This window comes from Amphibalanus amphitrite, unplaced genomic scaffold (genome assembly GCF_019059575.1).
Source record: "Amphibalanus amphitrite isolate SeventyFive unplaced genomic scaffold, NRLGWU_Aamphi_draft 000105F_arrow, whole genome shotgun sequence".
Taxonomy (NCBI): Eukaryota; Metazoa; Arthropoda; class Thecostraca; order Balanomorpha; family Balanidae; genus Amphibalanus; species Amphibalanus amphitrite.
In genome coordinates, this window is record NW_024881600.1 from 378,215 (window position 1) to 401,627 (window position 23,413).

The 23,413-nt window shown below is 51.5% G+C and overlaps 2 protein-coding genes across 3 annotated transcripts in view; both read right to left on the bottom strand.

Moving 5' to 3' along the window:
* The window catches only part of LOC122380721 (SAM and SH3 domain-containing protein 3-like), a 71,282-nt gene that overhangs the window by 13,211 nt on the left and 34,658 nt on the right, over positions 1 to 23,413 (bottom strand). For both annotated transcript variants that reach the window (XM_043364127.1, XM_043364128.1), the window contains 2 exons: positions 7,884 to 8,049; positions 7,130 to 7,506 (listed from right to left, as the gene is read on the bottom strand). In XM_043364127.1, the coding sequence (XP_043220062.1) occupies positions 7,130 to 7,506; positions 7,884 to 8,049 (543 nt within the window). The remainder of the gene's footprint in view (positions 1 to 7,129; positions 7,507 to 7,883; positions 8,050 to 23,413) is intronic.
* Positions 1,317 to 2,478, bottom strand: LOC122380722 (pro-resilin-like). Its single transcript, XM_043364129.1, has one exon. The coding sequence runs from the start codon at positions 2,454 to 2,456 to the stop codon at positions 1,542 to 1,544; it is 915 nt and encodes a 304-aa protein (XP_043220064.1). The 5' UTR covers positions 2,457 to 2,478; the 3' UTR covers positions 1,317 to 1,541.

Consider the following 23,413-nt stretch of genomic DNA (forward strand, 5'->3'; position numbering starts at 1 on the left):
ATTCGAAGACATTGCATTGCGATTTTCCATCGTAGGGAGAAAAATAGTCATAGGTAAGATAGGTATTGCTTTACGTTTGTTTGGTTTTCAGCTGCACCTAAGTAAATAGTTATTTTGATGGCATTTTACAATTAGCAATACTAATCCTAAATGTAACGATTAACGGATTAAGCAATTATTTTACTTATCAGAGATGCACACTCCTAGAACGTCACAATTAATGTTTGAAAATTATCACCTTGAATCCACCGGTCTGAAGCATCTGGCATCTGGAACTCAACAATAGAGCATAAACTCAGGCGTTGGTCTCTACTACCATCTAGCGCGACGTGAGCCAAAGCTCGCTCCGTGCTGTGTGGCGCAGCATAACTTCAGGCGCTAGTCACTGGTGCCATCTAGCGACAAGAGCCGAAGCTCGCTCCGTGCTATGCGGCACAGCATAACTTCAGGCGCTAGTCACTGGTGCCATCTAGCGATAAGAGCCAAAGCTCGCTCCGTGCTATGCGGCACAGCATAACTTCAGGCACTAGTCACTGGTGCCCTCTAGCGGCAAGAGCCAAAGCACGCTCTGCGCCGTGCGGTACAGTATAACATCAGGCGCTAGTGACTAGCGTCATCTAGCGACAGCAATGTAACTAGTCAGAGAATCGCGATACGCATTGAGGTACGACCTGCGAATTGTCATCCGAGGGTTTATGCCATGCGTGGAAATGGATTATGTTTGCATTTATACTTGTTGTTGTTTCCTTTATCAAATGATAATGACGGTAAAAAAGACCAATTGTGAAGGACCGCAGGTAATGCTTTTCAAGATAAATAACTGCTTGGGTAAATTTATTTTAGACTATTGGCACCTTCCTTCCAGAATAAATACTCACGAGCCACGAACGATGCTACTGAAAGTATGCAAATTCCAAATGACATGTCGGTTACAGCAGTAGTTTGAATACAGTACCTAATTTGTTTTGAACGTTCCAAAAATGGCTAGGTATCTATAAAGGACATTACTTCGTGTATAATTGAAGAACAGGATAGACGCAAGTAGGTAGAACGAACAAAGCATTTACGGTATCTTAGCAACCTCGCTATTTCGCAAGACACATGATAATCGTAAGAATAGGGCCACGACGTAAATTGATTAAAGTTGGGAGTGGTTTGGTATTAATTAACATAAAGTGACCTCTATATCTATTAACGTTTGGTTAAATGCCTATTGCCAATACATATCCACGACTGCAATGACAGCCAACAATTATTTTAAATATCAGTTTCTCGACATCCTCAAATAGGCAATGCGCCGCATGATGTGTTAAGCATTGTATGTTATCCGTTGTCCATATATTATACCAGTCACCACACCACAATAAAGTAAATAAATACAATAAACAATCACACACATATACAGCGGCTGGATTCCAGTCAGTACTGTTCATGCGGGATGAGCAGTACGACTGTCGTCCTCCATCTGTTAACGCTGACGACTCTCGACCAATAGAAACTGGCGGCTGCCGTTTCATTACAGTCATATGCTGTGGCAAGAATCAGATACCGTAGCTGGTGCTAGGTTCTACCGGGGCGTCAACATCGCCACCAACAACGCCAGGAATGGGACGTCCGGCGGCGCCGAGCAGGGGCCGAGCTCCGAAAGGCCCGCGACCCAGAGGGCCCCGTCCGAGCGGACCACGGCCCAAGGCTGCTCCCGGGAGGGGCGCGCTGCTCAGGGGTCCTCCGCCGAGAGCCGAGCCGAACGGCGCCGGACCGCCGAGGCCGCCGGGCGCGCCCGGAGGCGGAAACTGCGCCTCGCCCTCGTACGTCACCGTCGCCTGGAAGCCGCTGTCGCCCTCCACCGAGTAGGTGACGATCTGGGTGCGTCCGTCGGGCAGCAGCACGCGGTACTCGCCCTGCGTCACCACGCCGTCGCTCTCCTCCTGGTGGCCGTACTGGTTGCCGTAGTCGGGCTCGTCCACGGCCCAGTTGAAGCTGTACGGCACGCCGGGCCCGTCCAGCAGGCCGTCCGGTCGCAGCTGGGGCGGGTTGCCTCCGTTGGGCAGCCGGCCACCGAGCGGCCCTCCGAACCGGCCGACCCGAGGGCCGCCCAGGGGGCCCAGGGGACCACCGAGGGGACCGAGCCTGCCGCCGGCCCCCAGCAGAGGCGGTCGGCCGGACAGAGCGGCCGCTCGCTCCTCTTCGGCGGCGGTGAGCGGCGGCGGAGCGCCGTACGAGCCCCCCTGCGGGGCGGCGCAGGCGGCGGCCAGCACCAGCGGAACACACAGCAGGCACCTCATGGCAGACTGCAGGGACGGCGGGTGAGAGAGCAGCGGACGGCAGTCGAGTGTGCCCTCTGCCGCCGGGCCGCCGGTTATATACCGGCCCCCGGCGGCGGGGAGACACCGCAAGGTCGGCCGAGGTCGGGTCACTGCGGTCGAAGACGGGCTACGCTGAGAAGCCTTTCTCATTGATCATATCCAACACTTCAATTGCGTGGCCACTAGCAATGACGAAGGTCTGGTGCAAGATTTTGTAGCATTTTGCAGGCAATAGTCGCACTGTCCTTCGCCTAAAATTTCCGAAATTATGGTGCAGAAGACTAAGCGGTCAACACACTTGTCATCTTTAAACATCTAATACGGAGTAACTTTTTAATCGATGAATAATTAGAATTTTACAGCAAGAGTGCCTTGACTGCTCCAAAAGTCTGCCTTTATTTGTGGTTTGACAGATAATAATTGGTTGTCTTTATCTATTTGATGTCTTGCTAATGGGTAATTAAGATTTATTTTATATCCGATTTAAATGGGTAACGGCATTCGTACAGAATATGTACATATTGCTTATATCAAATTTATTTTTAGTGGTGCAACCTTAGTCGGAACCATACGCATATGAGTACGTTTCGTGTGCATCGTGCAATGTGCATGATGAGTTGTTAAATATAACAGGTCAAACTTCGAAGGGGGTCGAACGGAGCCCCTTCCTCAGTTTTTTTTCTTCAAAAATAATGAGCTTAAAAAAGACGGCATTGAAAAATTGAAAAGCCAATGCGGGCGAGGGTCATAGGTTTCGTAGTGTTAAAATCCACAAAATATATTTGCGCTAAATTTGATTCCTTTGTATTGTATGTTTTTTTTTTGTATTTGCGAAAGTTGAAGTAATACTGAAACGCCTACCCGGGATAACTATACTTATCAATATCTAATATACACACAGACGGGTCGTAGTGCATAATAACTATGCAATTGCGTGGTTTCTTTACCAGTTTCGCACAGGAGAAAACCATTGGCCTTATAACTCTCGTTGATCGGCCTTTTTCTCTTTGCTTCTGCTAATATGTGCTAAAATAAGTGCCCAAGATGATCTTTCGTCAGCACTGAGCACGTGTGGGAGCCTACCGGCTAACGGTAAGAAAAACACTGTTGTGGCACGTTTCACCGAACTGGCACGTATCAGCTAGTTCAGTAGATCTCCTTAATGTAACCGACAGCGCCATCAGACGGCCGCCGTTTGCGGCCTACCGTCTGATCCAGCGGCCCCGCCCCTGCCGTCGCCGCCAGTGAAACGGCACCACAGACGCGCCCGGAACCGGCCGGGTCACGCCCTGCGCGAGCCGCAGGACTCGGGTCAAGGTCAGAACGATACGGGGCAGGGTCAGCCCACGTGCGGTAGCGTTCCCAGCGCCTGATCAGTGCCGCTCTCTCAGTGGCAGCCGGTCGGGGTAATATCTCTCAAGTACGTCACACGCCGGTCGGTGCGGCCGTTTGTGCAGCGATTACCTGCCGGCTGCTCGCCACATGCATCTTAATGTGTCGTCATAGGCAGATCGGATCACCGCAGGGTCAAAGGGCACACAGACAGGGGCTGCCTTAATTAGAAAACGTGCGAACGCACGTGTCAAAGCACCACTTGATCAGGATTTATTCGTGCTTCGCGTGGAGAGGGTAACTTATCTGTATGCTTACTCGTATGGTGCGCAGAAATATACATAGTACAACGATACGGGAGAAAAGAAGATTCAATGCAAAATTGGTTAAGAGAATTATGTTGTTTCATTACTCAGATGTTAAATTTATCAATAGCGTGCGGCAACTGTCAAAAATAACGTAAACAGATAAGGTCAGTGATATGCCTATACCTGTGTGCCTGTAGTGAATATCAATAAAAAGATCACGGATCTAAGAGTACCTACTAGGCGAGTATTCCAAGAAACAATACATATAAGTGATGAAATCTAGACTCAATAAAAACGGTTCAGTGTATTCCACATCGATTGCTGCATAAATATTTTCCAACGGCCACCAATATGCCGTAAACTTTCTACGCTACCGGCAACCATCTTCCAAAAAATGCACGCGAGAGTCAGAACGGCTGTCTGTACTGTTCACTGTGATGTCGTGAATAGTACGACTTCCCGTCTGTTCAACACATGCTGACGCAGCTGCTGTTGACGTCTGCCGCCCAATAAGAACTGCTGACTGGCCCTCCAAGAGCTAACCTCCTGGCCTGGATTAGAAGCCATAGCTGGTGCTCGGCGTATTTACCGGCGCGTCCGCTCCATCATCCAGGACATCAGGAATGGGACGGCCGGCGGCGTCGAACAGGCGGCCCGGCCCTCCGAGGTATGAGCCTCGTCCCTGAGCGTAGCCCGAGGCAGCCCCAGACAGGGGGCCTCGCAGAGGACGACCTCCGAACGGACCAGCGGGACTGGGGCCCAGGGGACCGCGGCCCAGGGGACCCCGGCCGAGCGGTCCACGACCCAGAGGACCCCTGCCGAATGGTCCACGGCCGAGGCGACCTCTTCTGATGGGAACGCCTCCCAGGGGACCATCTTCCACGGCTGCTCCCGGGAGAGGTACTCTGCTCAGGGGTCCTCCGCCGAGGGCCGAACCGAACGGCGCCGGACCGCCGAGGCCGCCGGGCGCGCCCGGAGGCGGAAACTGCGCCTCGCCCTCGTACGTCACCGTCGCCTGGAAGCCGCTGTCGCCCTCCACCGAGTAGGTGACGATCTGGGTGCGTCCGTCGGGCAGCAGCACGCGGTACTCGCCCTGCGTCACCACGCCGTCGCTCTCCTCCTGGTGGCCGTACTGGTTGCCGTAGTCGGGCTCGTCCACGGCCCAGTTGAAGCTGTACGGCACGCCGGGCCCGTCCAGCAGGCCGTCCGGTCGCAGCTGGGGCGGGTTGCCTCCGTTGGGCAGCCGGCCACCTATCGGCCCTCCGAACCGGCCGGCCCGAGGGCCGCCCAGGGGGCCCAGGGGACCACCGAGGGGTCCGAGCCTGCCGCCGGCCCCCAGCAGAGGTGGTCGGCCGGACAGAGCGGCCGCTCGCTCCTCTTCGGCGGCGGTGAGCGGCGGCGGGGCGCCGTACGAGCCCCCCTGCGGGGCGGCGCAGGCGGCGGCCAGCACCAGCGGAACACACAGCAGGCACCTCATGGCAGACTGCAGGGACGGCGGGTGAGAGCAGCGGACGGCAGTCGAGTGTGTCCTCTGCCGCCGGGCCGCCGGTTATATACTGGCCCCCGGCGGCGGGGAGACGCCGCAAGGTCGGCCGCCGCAGCCGGAGGCGCGGCCCCACACAGCCGCCTCAGGGTCCGCGGGTGCTTCTCAGTAAGAATACGGCATGGCTAGCGTTGGAATACCTAAATTAGCGCGCCATATTGGCGATGGCCGTGAACAATATCAGGGCTTTTGAAAGGTAGGTATATAATTGAAAATGTATATCATAATTAAATGAAAAACAATAACTTAGAAAGCAGCTAAAGTGCGGGGACTAAAAATTAATTCCATTCAAATTAAACAAAAAAACAAAAACAAAAGAAGTTACGAACTTGACAGTGCCAAAAACGATAGCAAGATATGACGAAACGAAACAGTCCTTCTTTTTCAAATGTTTATATTTTGGAGATCCGTTTGGTTTTAATTCTTTTCGCCCTTGGTTTTCATCCTATGCTTTTGAATGAGTTAAGCTCTGCAGGCTGCTCAAACATTCTTTTGAAAAAGTGTGAGCCTCCTGATGACAATTTTCATTTTTCATGTTAGGAAATAATGTTATTAAGCTTAAAAATTGGTCAATTCAACAGCTAGCATATAAATTAGCTCCATAGACCTCACACGTGTTCTCCTGCTGTCTCTTTACCTACATCCATGCGTGGTTCGAGTAGAGGTTTCGCAAAAATAGGTACAATTGTTCCGTCGCCGAAGTGCAGGCCGCTCATCTTGCCCTAGTTTCAGGGTAATAGCATCGGAAGTATCAACTGCGTCTGTCTGGCTGCGTTCACGCCATTAGCGTACGTGCAGAGTCATAATTACTGACGAAGGTTAAGGCAGTTCTGTGGGCAGCTCCCTGCCGCAGGAGCGGCTGACTCGGAGATCGGCGCTACGACGCCGACAATTATCGACACTGTGTGGCTTTCTCTGGACCATTCCGGGCTTTTCGCACGGTTAAAGCAAGGGCAGACGTGTAACTGTCGGTTCGCGAGGCCGGTTGGTTCTGTTCGCGGAACATATGTCGCTGAATGTGCTCATTTTTACGAGGAGGTACTGGAGTACTGTTCAGGTGTGGATCAAAGAGAGTCGTGACAGCACATGAACAGAATGTGGAGCAATGTAACAGCGATAACCTCTAGTCAAACCGCAGCTTCAATGGTAGCTGTTAGCATCTGTGATGCAATAGCACAGACTATGAGTTAATAACGCATGAAGTTCGTGGACGGACATCGGCACTATTCCGGAAGGATATAGGTGAGCGCTCCGGGCACCGCGGATAGATCCATAGCCGATCCACAATTACTTATGGCCTAAATTGAAATGAGCCGCTAAATTGCATAGTTAGGGAGATTGTTGTACAGTGAAAGTTATAATTCAAATAAATAACGAGCAAGCACCATCGAACTGCCGCCAATAAAGACAGCCGTCGTAGTGAGTCTGCACAAAACACTTATCGTTTACTGTAACAGCTTTTTAAGTTCCTGCGAATACATTTTACTGAAAACTACAGCAACTTTTCTAATCAGTCTTTAATCATGGCAATGGTAGATAGCACGTTACGTTATCATCGAGCTGACCACTGTAAATGAACATTAATTGCTTCAAGTTTAAATGCCTATACTCAACTCACCAAAAACACCGTATGTACTCACCGAAACGCCGAGCTCCTCGAGCAGGTGTTTGACGGATACGGGCCGCGTCTTGAGCGGCGGCAGCACGCCACCGGCCTCACGCAGGCGCGCCACCTCGTCCGGCAGCACCTCCACATTGATGAACTTGAACGTGCCGACGCGTCCGTGCAGCGCGCCGCGCCACAGGCCGCTCGGATTCATGCTGATGATGTCGATGATGTCACCGCGACTGAAGCGCAGCGCCTCGCGGTCGTAAGGGCTGGGCACGTAGTCGACGCGGGCGCGCGCGCGGCCCACCGTCGGCCCCCTGTATGAGACGACGTCAGAGTCCTCAGAGGAGGAGGACATGTTGGAGAGCAGCGAGCTGCGGTTGCTGCCCACCATCACCGGCTCACTCCCTGCGGACAGAGCGAGAGACGTGCGTCAGAGATGGATGACGATAACGCGACGAACGAGTGATCCTGGACTAGCGTTTTCATCACACTTTTCTCAATTTACGACAGGTGTTGATTAAACACAAAAACATCCGCCAGCTTTAGCCTCGGGTATCTTCATATTCCCACTGATCGTGAAATTGTCAATGTTATGGTGACGTTTAAAACTACAATTTTATATCTTTTTCTCCTAGCCCTAGTCACACGCAGAACATGCAAGGGGACATGTAAGGCACGCCAGGGTACCACCAGCCGAGAGCTCAGGTCGATACCGACGGCTATTAGAGGGGGTGGAGCGGGCGGGGTCGGGGTCGGGGGTTGGGCCGGCGTCGGTCGCTCACCGGACGAGGACAGCTCCGAGCCGTCGCTGCTCCTGCTGTCCACCGAGGCTCTGTGGAGGCGCCTCTCCGAGTCGGAGGCGGTCAGCTGGCGGGCCGCCAGGCGGCGCTTCAGGCTCTGCACGCCGTGAACCAGCGAGGAGAGACGGCGCCCTGAACGCTCCGAATCCTGTCGGCCAGAGGGCGCGCACATCAGGCACAGTGCTGAGGTATCAGGCACGGGGCGGCATACAGAGAGAGGAACAGAGGGCGTGCACGTCAGTCACGGCGCCGGGACACCGGGCACGAGGCGGCCATCACTCACAGACAGCGCAGAAGTATCTGGTAAGGGACGGGCGGCGGTCACAGAGGGCGCTGAGGTGCCAGGTGACGAGCCTCAGGTACAGATAGGGCTCTGAGGGTCAGGGGACGTGTGTCATCTGCAAAGGGCGCTGAGGTGTGCTGTAGGCATACGGGACGGGACTGCAGAGGGCACTGAGGTGTACTGTATGCATACGGGACGGGCGTCAACTGCAGGGGACGCTGAGGTGTCGGGTGTAGCCCGATTACAGTTGCAGAGAGACGAGCACTGGGTGTGAGACAGACGTCGCTCATGGATAACAGTGAAGATCTGAGCATTGGGCAGGAATCGAAAGTCAGGTGGGCTGGGGGAGGCACCAATGTGCTTAGAGCGGGGCTACCTTTACCGCATAGTGCTGCTGCTGAGTTTGGCATCGGACAGGCAGAGTGTCAAGAGTTCGCTAGAGATGCCAAGATCCTAAGAAGTTAAGAACATACTGGGAAAAAAAGAAGCAAATGAAGCGAAACACAGGTCAGATCAACCGAACAAATTTTCAAAAACCGACCGAGAAAAGTCCAACATTCGTCAGGGAAGAGAAAGGCGTCCCACACTTATGATATCTTGAGTAATTGTCCTCTGTTACATCTTGGTCAAGGCACATAATGTTTATTTATTTATTTATTTATTTGACAGCATCGGCACTCGTCCACAAGAAGTGACTATTATGAGCCCTCGTCATACAATTCGGATAAACCCGCTAAAAATATACATAAAAGCGAATGAAGAAAAAGTAAAAAGCAGTCTGTGACACACAGGCTGTAGCACAGTAGCACATGTCAGTAAGAGACCAGTGTTAAATGAACAAAAAAAAAACTTACTGGTAAGCCGAAGCTTCATCGTCCTCTTGAATCGTGCATACGACGCCCCCTGCACGTCTGAGCCAATGACAGCATTATATAGCGAACACGCCCGGTGTCTAAAAGTACTTTTGCCAGCGTTGGTGCGGAAGCGAGGTAGGTACAGGAAGTCTGAATGTCTGGTTGTACGGCCAATGACAGCTCGGTTGTAGCGCACCTTCTGTCTGAGCACAGCGGGTTCACTGGTCATGATGATTTTGTGCAACAGGCACAAATCATTAAATTCTATCAGCTCAGTGACTGGAAGCCAGTTCAAGCTTCGAAGCAAGTCAGATACGTGCTGGGATCTGTGACGACCTGATATAATTCTAGCGGCGAAGTTCTGCACTTTCTGCAACCTTTTGACAGCGGTTTTGTTGACACAGCCAAACACCTGGCTACAGTACCGAATATGCGACATGACCAGTGCGTTGATAATAGTTGGTAGCACCGATGTCGGGAGCAGATGCTTCGCGTGCATAAGGTCTATTAGGATTCCAAAGCACTTGGTGACAATGGCGTCTATATGGGGTTCAAAGCTCAGTCGATTGTCGAAAACCACACCGAGGTTTCTCGCTGTCGGCACGGGCTGGAGGTCCTCCTCTACAAACCGCACACCAGTCAGACCTGTGGCAGCGGTCTGTAGCGCATCTCTGTCTCCTAAAGCCTCGAATTTATAGCACAGCTCGCGTGTTTAGTTGTCTATTCCCAAGCGGCTTTAAGTGTCTGCTTTATCATTAAGTCTCTGCTATCAGGAAGAGTAGAAAGTTGTATCCAATGGCTGGACGACCACCAATAAAGCTGTCCCCACAAAGCATAGGTAGATGTGTTCACTGTTTGGTTGTAACTACTGTCACCGAAATACGTATACACTACACCCTTTCACTGATAAATAAACAAACACCACGCAGATGTTTTATTGATAATTAACTATTTTTTACCCGTGTTAGAAATGGCATAATTCGCCTTCACTTCGTTACTCATGCTAGTTTGCTTGTTGTACAAATTCGTTCTCCTTCCTCCTCACATCGAAAGGGCGAACTTATCACATTAAACTTTGTTCACAACACCTGGCTGTATAACCAAGTGCATTGTAATGCCTGTAATTCCCACGTTTTAATGCAGCACGTCTGTTTTTAATGCGCTAAAACGCCTTTACATTCTCCGCTTAACATGACGCGTGCGTTTTCCATTATACTCATCGTGCACTCTCAACATGTGGAAGCTATTAGAGCACTAAACCCATCTCTAATGAGCATTGCGACAGGCGTCGTCTTCCGGCGGCAATCGTGCAACGGTTCCTAGCAGCGACGGGCGAGGGTCGTAGGATCCTCCTTTCACAGGCATGGGTTGACTCCGGGTCGGCACGGGTCGGCGAGCATGTCTTGCAAGACCGGATGTAGCGACATTGTGGGCGTACTGTCACACCCCGAGCGGAGTTATGAGTCGCAACAGTAGTGAGACAGGTCAAGTTGCAATGACAGAGCCTGACCCGGAGGTGACAGAAAAGTTGGCAGGTCGGATATGCTGATCGCCGGGTAAGTCACACCTAATGCTACCGGCACGTGCCATGTGAAAGTATCATGATGACAAGCGAAGATAGCTCTCATCTTTCCGCCGACAGTACGAGTCTGCTAACCGGTCACTGGTCAGATGTCATCGGTCATCGGCCATTGGTCCCTGGTCACTGGTCCATTCAGAGACCCGTGACCAGAACTAGGGCAATCACCAAACATCACACCGATCGTCGGGAGTTCCGCCAGACTTCGGAAAATCCGGGTAAGAACGCATACATCACGTTGTATATCTTCAGAACACCACACAGCGTACGAATTACGAAATACGCCTCCGACCGACCCAATCACTCGACAAATCATTGAATTGCACCATGAGCGATCGCTCCGTGCCCGTCCCGTGACGTCCGGTTCCGTGAGTTCAGTCGGCCGGGTTCGTCAGATAGTCGCCTGGATACGGACGCGAGCGGTGGGGAGGACGAAACTGAGCTGGAGCCGGGCCAGCTGAGCCTCAAACCTGTTCGGCAAGTCGTAAACAGACGTGCCAAGCCGACAGCCCGGCGGGTTCGGAACCAACGAGGTGAAAGTGTCATGAAGATGTCATGTCGCTCACCGCTCGAACATTAAGATTATTGGAGACGCGGCGAGCTACACCTACAGGATTTCACTTTTGGACAAAAAAGTCGCAATCTCATGGGGACCTATTTGCTGCTGAACAAAGAAAATTAGCCCTAAACAAATTCCGTGGGAGATTTTGTAGACCGACAAAGTGTCTCACGCGACTACCGGCTTTCAGCATCTGAGGAACCTTACGTTCTCTTGAAAAGGTCGTTTGTTCTACATCCCAACCCACAGGTTACTGCCCAGCGGACTGGACTCTAGACACGCTATAAGCTCTCCCAGCTGCGCACCAGCACTCAGGCTCATTCCGGAGCTCTCGGCGGAGCGGCGGCTCTCCATCCCGTGATATCACGAACATCTGACCACGGCACGCTACCCGTTCCGGTGTGCCCCATCCCGCAGCGCCGGCTCTCGACAAAACAGCGCTGAGAACCAGCGGGAACCGCCCGGCCGCCGGCCGTCGCGCGTCGCACTGATGTCTCAGTTTCCCAGCCGCGGCGGCCGCTCCGGCCGGCCACTGTGGTCGTAATGGCCGTCAGACGGCTGGTCCACGCCGTAAAACACGGCCAAATATGTGTCAGCGGCTCGGGCCGAGAGTCCGGTATATACGGCGTCGGCTAGACTCGGTCGGTGACGGCGGTGGTGGTGGCGACGCCGAGCCATCAGCGTGGGTGCAGTGGTGGTCTTGATGACGCCGTGGTTTGATCGTTCCTACTTCCTACCTTTCGTGCAAGCATTTAGCGGCAGCTAAGGCTATTGATCAGCTCCGCTACAAATTGCGCTTGTCATTTTAGCCCCGTTTCTACCAGACAACTACGTATTTAGCAGCAGAGTAGCACGGGTCATCCATGGCACGGGAGTCCCGCCTAAGAGAAGGCGCTGGCGCAACGCTCGAATGTGGTCATGAATCATGCATACGAGGCAATGTCCGGCTGGGATGACGTCTTCTGTCTCCGAGAATCCTTATGCGTGTTCTGTGTAAAAAGCAGCATGATACATTACACAAACGCAAAACTAGCCTTGCGTGACATAGAGGTGACAAGTATTTAAATCATGACAGGTGTGTTTATCAGAGCAATAATGTTCAGCCCGCGAACCAGAAAAGACTGCAGCAGCCTGAGAATATCAACATTGCACAGATCATTAAAAGTAGAAATGTTTTCTTGAATTGACAAAGATTAGCCAAAAAGCCAAACTCTCGAGACTATCACATTTTTATCTGAGACTACATCAGAAGGAAGAGTGAAAACAAATAAAAGGACGTGAAGAGAGGACAGGCACTCGACGTGGAATCCAACAGAAAGCATCCCTATGTAGCCGACAGGGGCAATTGAACACACGCTGAGTCGTCACCTTTTAGTGGACAATGGGCTGAACGAGAGGCCGGCAGATGTTTTCAAAGAGAAATCTTCACGCTCAGATCGGATGAGACACGACAAACTTGAGGGCTGATCACAAGCTCCATCAAGGACGATACAGCCGTAAAAGTGAAACCGTTATACGAGAGAAATACTACTCAAAGCCGGCGTGACGGTGTAATGCCAGAATAAAGCACAGAACACGCGGCACTTCAGCATGTACACGCTAATGATTCAAAGTAAATTAAAGCTCACCGTGAGTTTGAAAAATGGTGGGTAGTTGTGATAACAAAAGAGAATACAGGTCATGAATGAATTGCGAGCTCGCTTGAAATGAATGCGATGGCATATTGCTGAACCTCGTGCCGATTCAAGTGAGTGCCTATAAAAAGGTCAAAATCACCTTCACACTTGGCACTTGCAGTGCGTCATACGAATAGGGGGTCGCGGGGTGCCAGAATAATGGGGTGTATGAAGGAGCACAGCGCCGTCACACGGCCCAGCTGTGGCCACAGGTGGTCGTTGTCCGCGTCACCGCCGACACCGACACCACACCGGCGTCGGTGGCTTTCATCCGCACACCACGCTGCTCGCCTCTCGCCTCCCTCCGCCGCCGCCGACACCAACGCCGGCACCGCCGTCACCGCCGTCCCTGCATCCTCATCGAACGCAGCCGCCTCACCGCCATCGCCCGTCGCCTCACCGTCACTCACCGCCTCTCTCGTCGCCTCCGTCCCGATCACCAGGTGACGAGCGAGCTTCAATGGACCGCTGCCCAGACCCAGTTCCGCTCTGTCTAACGGTCTATTAGCGTGACGGTTCAATATCGCTCCCCTATTTGAGCCTCCGCCCCCAAATCAACTCGCCCCGCTCCGGCAAACACAGTCCGCGCAGTTTGTTGTCCTTCGGTGCTGAGGCACTCGACAGCGTCGCCTCTGTTCTCCTGACAGCGTCATAACATCATCAGACCGAGATGGGCTGAATCAACCCCGAACGGGTCGACACCACACCACACCCTCAGTGCGTCACGAGGCACACGTGGGGTCGAGTACGGGACAAAGAACACGCCGGTTCACCGCCGCAGGGTACGCCGGGGTCACGTGATGACTGACGAGCTGCACCGGGGTGTGGTAGAGCCAGTCACGTGGTGAGGTGTGCACTGAACCACAACAGCTGCTGATGGGCCGCTGATGAGCTGGTGGAGTTGCAGAGTGTGTGTGAGTGAGGGGGAGGAGTTGCAGTGGGAGGGGGCAAGTGCAGACGCGGTACAGGCTTTGATCAGATCGACTCGACGAGGTGGCGACGTACTGACGAGCGGCAACACGAGTGGAAACACGGCGGCGGTGGACGAGCGGCGCCAGCAGCAGACGAGAGCTCTCAGGAGACGACAGAGGGGGCACATCAATATTCGGCTGCCACACACCGCCTTTGGTGTGGTCCGAGAAGCAAGGAAAACGTGTTAAAGAGACGGGGCACGCGCGCGCCGTGGCGCAATAAGCGATGGGAACTACTGCGCCTACTACGCCGCCGTTCCCATTAGCGCCGCCGTCGACACCGTACTTCAGTACGGCCCGGCGTAGTGGTGTCGTAACCGGCTGTGTAGTTTTTCAGCCAGCCGTCTGTGTGGCTTGAGAGCGAACGTCGAACGTGTTGGCAGCCCCGCCCCGCAGGGCAGCAGCGCGGCGGTCGGTCACGTGCAGTTCTCGATGATACGTGAATGGCACGTGGGCATTCCGACGGAAGGAAAGTTCTCCAAGCATGTCAATCACAAGAAGGAAAACAGTGCGACGGACAGTGATACAAATGTAAAAAATTGAGATGGATGAACACAAGGAAAAGGGCAAAAGGGCAAACGCAGCGGGGAGGAAAAGTGATGACATCAAGGCGTGCGTCGTGCAGTCAACTGTGCTGTCATGAAACGAAGTCTCATTTCACGTGAATTCCGTCAGTCTTGATTAGTATCAAGGAAACTTTTTAAACAGTTGGCGGAAGTAAACGATAATTGCATCGTATCTGCGTGCATAAAGCTGTGCACTGTGCTACGGTAGCTCATATCACAAACCTGTCAGCCACTGATAAATACAGCATCACTCTGTCGCTATTTCTGTCAGTCAATGAATGCCGTTTGCTAAGTTGACTCATCACAGCCATGAACAGCGCTTCCTGGAACCGCAACTGGACCGATTGGATGCATGTAATCCAATACGACATGCATATAAGTGGCTTATAAACGCTACTGAGCAATGTGACATGGCGTATTACGGTCACGTGCGGACTTCTTCAGCAGAAATGTCTCGCTAGGATTAAACGGATAGCAGCACGATGCAGCTGTGAGCTGGCTATGGAATTTGAAGGCTATAAAAAGCCAATCAGCCGACAGTCACCAGAGCGGATCATGCGACTGGCTCACTGTCACCCAATCATCCGGTGGTGTAAATTCGAAATGCATACCCAAAACCATGTCTCGTTATGAGGCTTCTAAACATGAATTCAAAGGTGACGTGGGCAAGCCATCTTTCAAACTCATTGGTCAGAGTTAACCAATTACTAGTCTTTATCTTTTGGGAGCTTCTAAACACTACAGCATATCAAAACTTATGCCTTATCCTGAACACCTCTGGTCATTGATGACCGAGCAAACGGACTGTTTTGTCGTGTAAAGAATTCAGCGAATGATTCCAGCTCGGGCATCGACTCGTGTTTGTTAACAGACATGACACAGGAAAAATTTCAAGCCGATGCGTGACTTCACCGTGGCAGCTTCCGCTGTTTGTGTTAGCTTTGGGCCTGGCAACAGGTCCACTCCCATGGATGAGCTCATCACCCGCCGTTTATCTTCTGGGGTGTTGCCAATGATATCCTAGACATGCAACCGATCAGTAGTCACCTATGGTAAAAAAAAATCCCCTTTTTCAGAAGATACTGGTACCTAACCTTTGTTATACCTACCTAACTTCACGTTTAGAAACGAAAACCATACCGATTAAAACGTAGGTGTAGTTTATATGGCACCAATTATTGATATCTCGATGTCAAATGTCAATGCATTTAAGTTTTCTATAAAGTTTTAATACCATAAGCAAAGCAAGCTCTGTTGTCCACATTACTCTGTCAGTAAGGCGGCACTATATCCCGTATCCGTGCACTGTGTGCTGCGCAGTATAATCGGACCCTCCCCGTCTCTGATCACGGGCCAACGAACCAGCAGCGCGCGGACGCGGCTCCTGCAGCCGGCCATCGGTGCAGCGGGCGGAACAGACGTCCGTCGCAGGCGCGCCTCAAAGCTTCTGCGCCGCTCTGTGCTGTGCACCGAGCAATAGCCGTTAACAGAGTCGTGCAGGTACAAAGCATCCGACCGCTTCACAGCAGCAGGGGCGGGGAGGCAGGTATGCCCAACTGCTCAGACGCAAACATTGCATCACGCACCATTAATCATGTGCACGGAACTCGGAAGGAAAGCTGAAAGGAACGAAACTGATCACACCACATCGCAGGTATCTTATCACCCTTAAAAGCAGCATCAAAGCGGCCGTATTTTCTAACCCCGGCCATTGGAATCGGATATATTATAAAAGAGAAGTTGTCGGTCTGTACGTCTGTGTGTCACAAACGAAAAGTGTCATCCACATCTGGGTGTCTTGCGCCGGAACGGCGCCATGTAGGGGCGTGAAATTTGGCAGGCTCCAAGCGTGGTCAAATCGAACGATCGTATTAAAATTTGGGCGCAATCCGACCAGGGGTGCGTCTCTGGCGGCGTCGCGAGCACGAGGCACGCTCGCCATTGGTTTAACACGCGGCGCGAAAAATGGCGATATTGGCCGAAATCGGTGCGACGCGTGCTCCTTTCCTGGCTTATATCTTGACGACCGGTGGTCACAGCGACACGCGGTTGCCACCGATCGATAGAGGAGAGATAAAGCTAGCGTATTGATATGGTTTTATAACGTTGGTCGCGTCACGTGCACATCAGGACCAATTGTTGTGAAAAAATGGCCGATTTCGGGCCTCGTGGAGGAAAAATCGGTGCCGTTTGAAAACGGTTTGACCGAATGAAATCGGTGTGGTACCATTTTTTAGGTAAATATATGAGAAAATGGATGATGGTAAACAAAAAGTGATTATGTCTACCATTTCCTTAATAATGTAAAATTCATTTGAAAGGTTGATGCGCGCCGAGTGCGCTGTCGTTTACAACACGATAACGTATCGAAAACGTTGAAAATTGACCATGAAACGCACATACTCGGATAGCGCATTCTTTTCTGATCAATATCCACCCAAAATATTATCGAAAAGTCAATAAACTTCCGTGAAAATGACTCAGGCATACCACCGTGTTTTGTTAACGTTAGACATATTTTCCGATGAAATCCGATCGATGGCTTATAGCCGGCATGTCATTAAAGATTTGACTGTGTCAGCACGGCATAGGCTACAAGGCACCGCCCGCTTAGGGATATCGCCAAACCCTTGAAAATTGTACTTGCATATAACTCAGCCGTTTCTGGGCCGATTGCGCTGAAACTTGGACTGTCGGCAGGCAGGGCACTCAGCAAGCGAGGTCGGGTCATGTGTCACAGGTGGAGTGGACTCATGCACGTGCGCACGTGAGGGGGTCTGCTTCTACATCTGATGAATCCCTGGGTCGATTTCACTCAAATTTTGTGCACTTTTAGGGACAATTTAGACAGGTGGGCATGCGATGCGGGCGGTTTTTTGCGGCGGTGTTTGCGTTTTTGCGGTGTTTGCGTTTGTCGGCACGGGCGTTTTGCGGTTGGCAGCGGGCAGGCGTGCGATGCGGGCGGTTTTTTTTGCGGCGGTGTTTGCGTTTTTGCGGTTGTGTTTGGCGGCGGGTGGGCGGGCGATGCGGGCGGTTTTGATTTTTTGCGGCGTTTTTGCGTTTTTTTTTGCGGTTTGCGGCGGGCGGGCGACTTTTTATTTGTTTTAATTTATTGCGACGTTTGTGTTGGCGTATCGGGCGTGCGTTTTGCGCGTTTTGCGCTTGGGGGCGGGCGGGCGCTTTTTTGTTTCCTTTTTGCGGTGTTTGCGTTTGGGGCGAGCGGGCGTTTTTTTTGCGGTGTTTGCGTTTAGTGGCGGGCGGGCGACTTTTAGGCGTTTTCGGTTGGCGGTTAGCGTGCGTGCGATGCGGACGGTTTAATTTTTTCGGCGTTTTTGCGTTTTTTTTTTTTGCGTTGGGCGGGCGATTGTTTATTTTTTTTCGCCGCTTGCGTCGGCATTTCGGGCGTGCGTTTGACGCATTTTGCGGTTTTAGCGTTTGGCGGCGGGCGGCCGTTTTTCTAGGCGTTTGCGGTTGGCGGCGGGCGGCCGTGCGATGCGGGCGCTTTTCATTTTTTGCGGCGTTTGCGTTTGGCGGCGGGCGGGCGCGCGATGCGGGCGGTTTTTATTTTTTGCGACGTTTGCGGTGTTGTTTGCGGTTGGAGGCGATCGTTTTTTATTTTTGCGGCATTTGCGGTTGGCGGCGGGCGGGCGTGTTTTTTTTTCAATAATTCAAAGTCCATTTTTTTTGGATCCGTAGTGCTCCTCGAAAAGCCATGCCTACCTACTATACATTTAAATAAAGTAACTATCAAACTCAACCCTACTTATATAAACATACAAACCAAACTAATGGCCCCATCAACAATATCTATCCAAACGTACAGTTATCGCGTAAACCTGTATTCTAGTCGGATATATTATAAAAGAGAAGTTGTCGGTCTGTACGTCTGTGTGTCACAAAAGAAAAGTGTCATCCACATCTGGGTGTCTTGCGCCGGAACGGCGCCATCCAGGAGCGTGAAATTTGGCAGGCACCAAGCGTGGTCAAATCGAACGATCGTATCAAAATTTGGGGGCAATCCGACCAGGGGTGCGTCTCTGGCAGGGTCAAGAGCACGAGGCACGCTCGCCATTGGTTTAACACGCGGCGCGAAAAATGGCGATATTGGCCGAAATCGCTCCGACGCGTGCTCCTTTCCGGGCCTATATCTTGACGACCAGTTGTCACAGCGACACGCGGTTGCCACCGATCGATAGAGGAGAGATACAGCTAGCGTATTGATATGTTTTTATAACGTTGGGCGCGTCACGTGCACATCAGGACCAATTGTTGTGAAAAAATGACCGATTTCGTGCCCCGTGGAGGAAAAATCGGTGCCGTTTGAAAACGGTTTGGCCGAATGAAATCGGTGTGGTACCATTTTTTAGGTAATTGCACGTGTGATGCAATGAATAAAAAGAAAAAGTGATTGCTACTACCACTTCACTAATAACAAAAGATTTATTTGAAAGTTTGATGCGCGCCGAGTGCGCTGTCCTTTACAACATCATAACGTATCGAAAACGTTGAAAATTGACCATGAAACACACATATTCGGATAGCGCATTCTTTTCTGATCAATATCCACCCAAAACATTATCAAAAAGTCAATAAACTTCCGTGAAAATGACTCAGGCATACCACCGTGTTTCGTTAACGTTAGACATATTTTCCGATGAAATCCGATCGATGGCTTATAGCCGGCATGTCATTAAACTTTTGCCAATCAGTCAGCACGGCATAGGCTACAAGGCACCGCCCGCTTAGGGATATTGCAAACCCTTGAAAATTGTACTTACATATAACTCAGTCGTTTCTGGGCCGATTGCGCTGAAACTTGGACTTTCGGCAGGCAGGGCACTCACCAAGCGATGTAGGGTCATGTGTCACAGGTGGGGTGGACTCATGCACGTGCGCACGTGAGGGGGTCTGCTTCTACATCTGATGAATCCCTGGGTCGATTTCAATCAAATTTTGTACACTGTTAGGGACAATTTAGACAGGTGGCTTACATAAGTCATCTGGAGTCTCAGTAAGCGCGTGCGCACGTGCAGGGGCCCATTTATATATCTCAAGAACCGGTAGGACGACAGCACTCAAATGTTGTGAAACTCTTTGGTCAAGTATGAGTAGGGCATGAGTATGCCGGGTATAGGTAGGGTACGGTATGGGAAGGGTAGGGTATGGGTAGGGTAGGGTAGGGTAGGGTAGGGTAGGGTATTGTATGGGTAGGGTATTGTATAGGATAGAGGTAGTTTTGGGTATGGGTAGGATAGGGTAGAGGTAGGTTTGCCGTTTGGGTAGGGTAGGGTAAAGTTGGGTATGATAGGGTAAAGTTCGGTAGGGTAGGGTATGGGTAGGGTATGGGTAGGACTAGGGTATGGGTAGGGTATGTATATTGGTAGGGTAGGGTAGGGCCTTTTGCGGCTTTTCCTATTGGCGGCGGTTAGGCGTACGATGTGGGCGGTTTCCTTTGTTGCGGCGTTTGCGGCGTTTTGCGGTTGGCGGCGGGGAGGCGTGCGATTCGGGCGGGCGGTTTTTTGCGGCGGCGTTTGCGCTTTTGCGGTGTTTGCGTTTATCGGCACGCGGTCGTTTTTTGCGGCGTTTTGCGGTTGGCGGCGGGCAGGCGTGCGATGCGGGCGGTTTTTTGCGGCGGTGTTTGTTTGGTGGCGGTCGGGCGGGCGATGCGGGCGGTTTTGATTTGTTTTCGGCGTTTTTGCGTTTTTTTTTGCGGTTGACGGCGGGCGGGCGATTTTTTATTTGTTTTTATTTATTGCGACGTTTGCGTTGGCGCTTCGGGCGTGCGTTTTGCGTTTGGGGCGGGCGGGCGCTTTTTTGGTTCCTTTTTTTCGGTGTTTGCGTTTGAAGCGAGCGGGCGCTTTTTTGCGGTGTTTGCGTTTGGTGGCGGGCGGGCGATTTTTAGGCGTTTTCGGTTGGCGGTTAGCGTGCGTTCGATGCGAACGGTTTTATTTTTGCGGCGTTTTTACGTTTTTTTTTTGCGTCGGGCGGGCGATTCTTTATTTTTTGCGACGTTTGCGTCGGCATTTCGGGCGTGCCTTTGGCGCATTTTGCGGTGTTTGCGTTTTGCGGCGGACAATTCGGCGTTTCACAATTCAAAGTCCCAACATTAGGATCTCCATTGCTCCTCGAAAAGCCATACACACCTACTATACAGTTTAATGAAGAAACTACCAAACTCTACTTATTAAACCTAGAAGTTTTGACAACCAAACTGATAATCCCCTTAATATATCTCGAACCTATACAGTTATCGCGTAAACCTGTATTCTAGTCGGATATATTATAAAAGAGAAGTTGTCTGTGTGTCACAAACGAAAAGTGTCATCCACATCTGGGTGTCTTGCGCCGGAACGGCGCCATGTAGGGGCGTGAAATTTGGCAGGCACCAAGCGTGGTCAAATCGAACGATGGTATTAAAATTTGGGCGCGATCCGACCAAGGGTGCGTCTCTGGCAGGGTCGCGAGCACGAGGCACGCTCGCCATTGGTTTAACACGGGGCGCGAAAAACGGCGACATCGGCCGAAATCGCTCCGACGCCTGCTCCTCTCCGGGCCTATATCTTGACGACCGGTGGTCACAGCGACACGCGGTTGCCACCGATCGATAGAGGAGAGATAAAGCTACCGTATTGATATAGTTTTATAACGTTGGTCGCGTCACGTGCACATCAGGACCTTTTGTTGTTCAGAAATGGACGATTTCGTGCCTCGTAGACATAAAATCGGTGCCGTTTGAAAACGGTTTGGCCGAATGAAATCGGTATGGCACCATTTTTTAGGTAATTGCACGTGTGATGCAATGAATGAAAAGAAAAAGTGATTTTTACTACCACTTCCTTAATAATGAAAAATTTATTTGAAAGTGTGATGCGCGCAGAGTGCGCTGTCCTTTACAACATCATAACGCATCGAAAACGTTAAAAATTGACCATGAAACGCACATATTCGGATAGCGCATTCTTTTCTGATCAATATCCACCCAAAATATTATCAAAAAGTCAATAAACTACCGTGAAAATGACTCAGGCATACCACAGTGTTTTGTTAACGTTAGACATATTTTCCGATGAAATCCGATCGATGGCTTATAGCCGGCATGTCATTAAACATTTGACTATCAGTCAGCACGGCATAGGCTGCAAGGCACCGCCCGCTTAGGGATATCGCAAACCCTTGAAAATTGTACTTGCATATAACTCAGTCGTTTCTGGGCCGATTGCGCTGAAACTTGGACTTTCGGCAGGCAAGGCACTCACCAAGCGATGTACGGTCATGTGTCACAGGTGGGGTGGACTCATGCACGTGCGCACGTGTGGGGTCCCTTTCTACATCTCAAGAACGGCTGGGCCGATTTCACTCACATTTTGTACACTGTTAGGGACAATTTAGACAGGTGGCTTACATAAGTCATCTGGAGTCTCAGTAAGCGCGTGCGCACGTGCAGGGGCCCATTTATATATCTCAAGAACCGGTAGGACGACAGCACTCAAATGTTGTGAAACTCTTTGGTCAAGTATGAGTAGGGCATGAGTATGCCGGGTATAGGTAGGGTACGGTATGGGAAGGGTAGGGTATGGGTAGGGTAGGGTAGGGTAGGGTAGGGTAGGGTAGGGTATTGTATGGGTAGGGTATTGTAAAGGATAGAGGTAGTTTTGGTTATGGGTAGGATAGGGTAGAGGTAGGTTTGCCGTTTGGGTAGGGTAGGGTAAAGTTGGGTATGATAGGGTAAAGTTCGGTATGGTAGGGTATAAGGTAATCGTAGGGTAGGGTATGGGTAGGGTATGGGTAGGACTAGGGTATGGGTAGGGTATGTATATTGGTAGGGTAGGGTAGGGCCTTTTGCGGCTTTTCCTATTGGCGGCGGTTAGGCGTGCGATGTGGGCGGTTTCCTTTGTTGCGGCGTTTGCGGCGTTTTGCGGTTGGCGGCGGGCAGGCGTGCGATTCGGGCGGGCGGTTTTTTGCGGCGGCGTTTGCGTTTTTGCGGTGTTTGCGTTTATCGGCACGCGGTCGTTTTTTGCGGCGTTTTGCGGTTGGCGGCGGGCAGGCGTGCGATGCGGGCGGTTTTTTGCGGCGGTGTTTGTTTGGTGGCGGTCGGGCGGGCGATGCGGGCGGTTTTGATTTGTTTTCGGCGTTTTTGCGTTTTTTTGCGGTTTACGGCGGGCGGGCGATTTTTTATTTGTTTTTATTTATTGCGACGTTTGCGTTGGCGCTTCGGGCGTGCGTTTTGCGTTTGGGGCGGGCGGGCGCTTTTTTGGTTCCTTTTTTCGGTGTTTGCGTTTGGGGCGAGCGGGCGCTTTTTTGCGGTGTTTGCGTTTGGTGGCGGGCGGGCGATTTTTAGGCGTTTTCGGTTGGCGGTTAGCGTGCGTTCGATGCGAACGGTTTTATTTTTGCGGCGTTTTTGCGTTTTTTTGCGTCGGGCGGGCGATTCTTTATTTTTTTGCGACGTTTGCGTCGGCATTTCGGGCGTGCCTTTGGCGCATTTTGCGGTGTTTGCGTTTTGCGGCGGGCGGGCGGCGTTTCACAATTCAAAGTCCCAACATTCGGATCTCAATTGCTCCTCGAAAAGCCATACACACCTACTATACAGTTTAATGAAGAAACTACCAAACTCTACTTATTAAACCTAGAAGTTTTGACAACCAAACTGATAATCCCCTTAATATATCTCGAACCTATACAGTTATCGCGTAAACCTGTATTCTAGTCGGATATATTATAAAAGAGAAGTTGTCGGTCTGTACGTCTGTGTGTCACAAAAGAAAAGTGTCATCCACATCTGGGTGTCTTGCGCCGGAACGGCGCCATCCAGGAGCGTGAAATTTGGCAGGCACCAAGCGTGGTCAAATCGAACGATGGTATTAAAATTTGGGCGCAATCCGACCAGGGGTGCGTCTCTGACAGGGTCGCGAGCACGAGGCACGCTCGCCATTGGTTTAACACGCGGCGCGAAAAATGGCGATATTGGCCGAAATCGGTCCGACGCGTGCTCCTTTCCGGGCTTATATCTTGACGACCGGTTGTCAC

Coding starts and splice junctions, on each gene's coding strand:
- LOC122380722 (XM_043364129.1), bottom strand. CDS start 2,456: ATGAGAAAGGCTTCTCAGCGTAGCCCGTCTTCGACCGCAGTGACCCGA.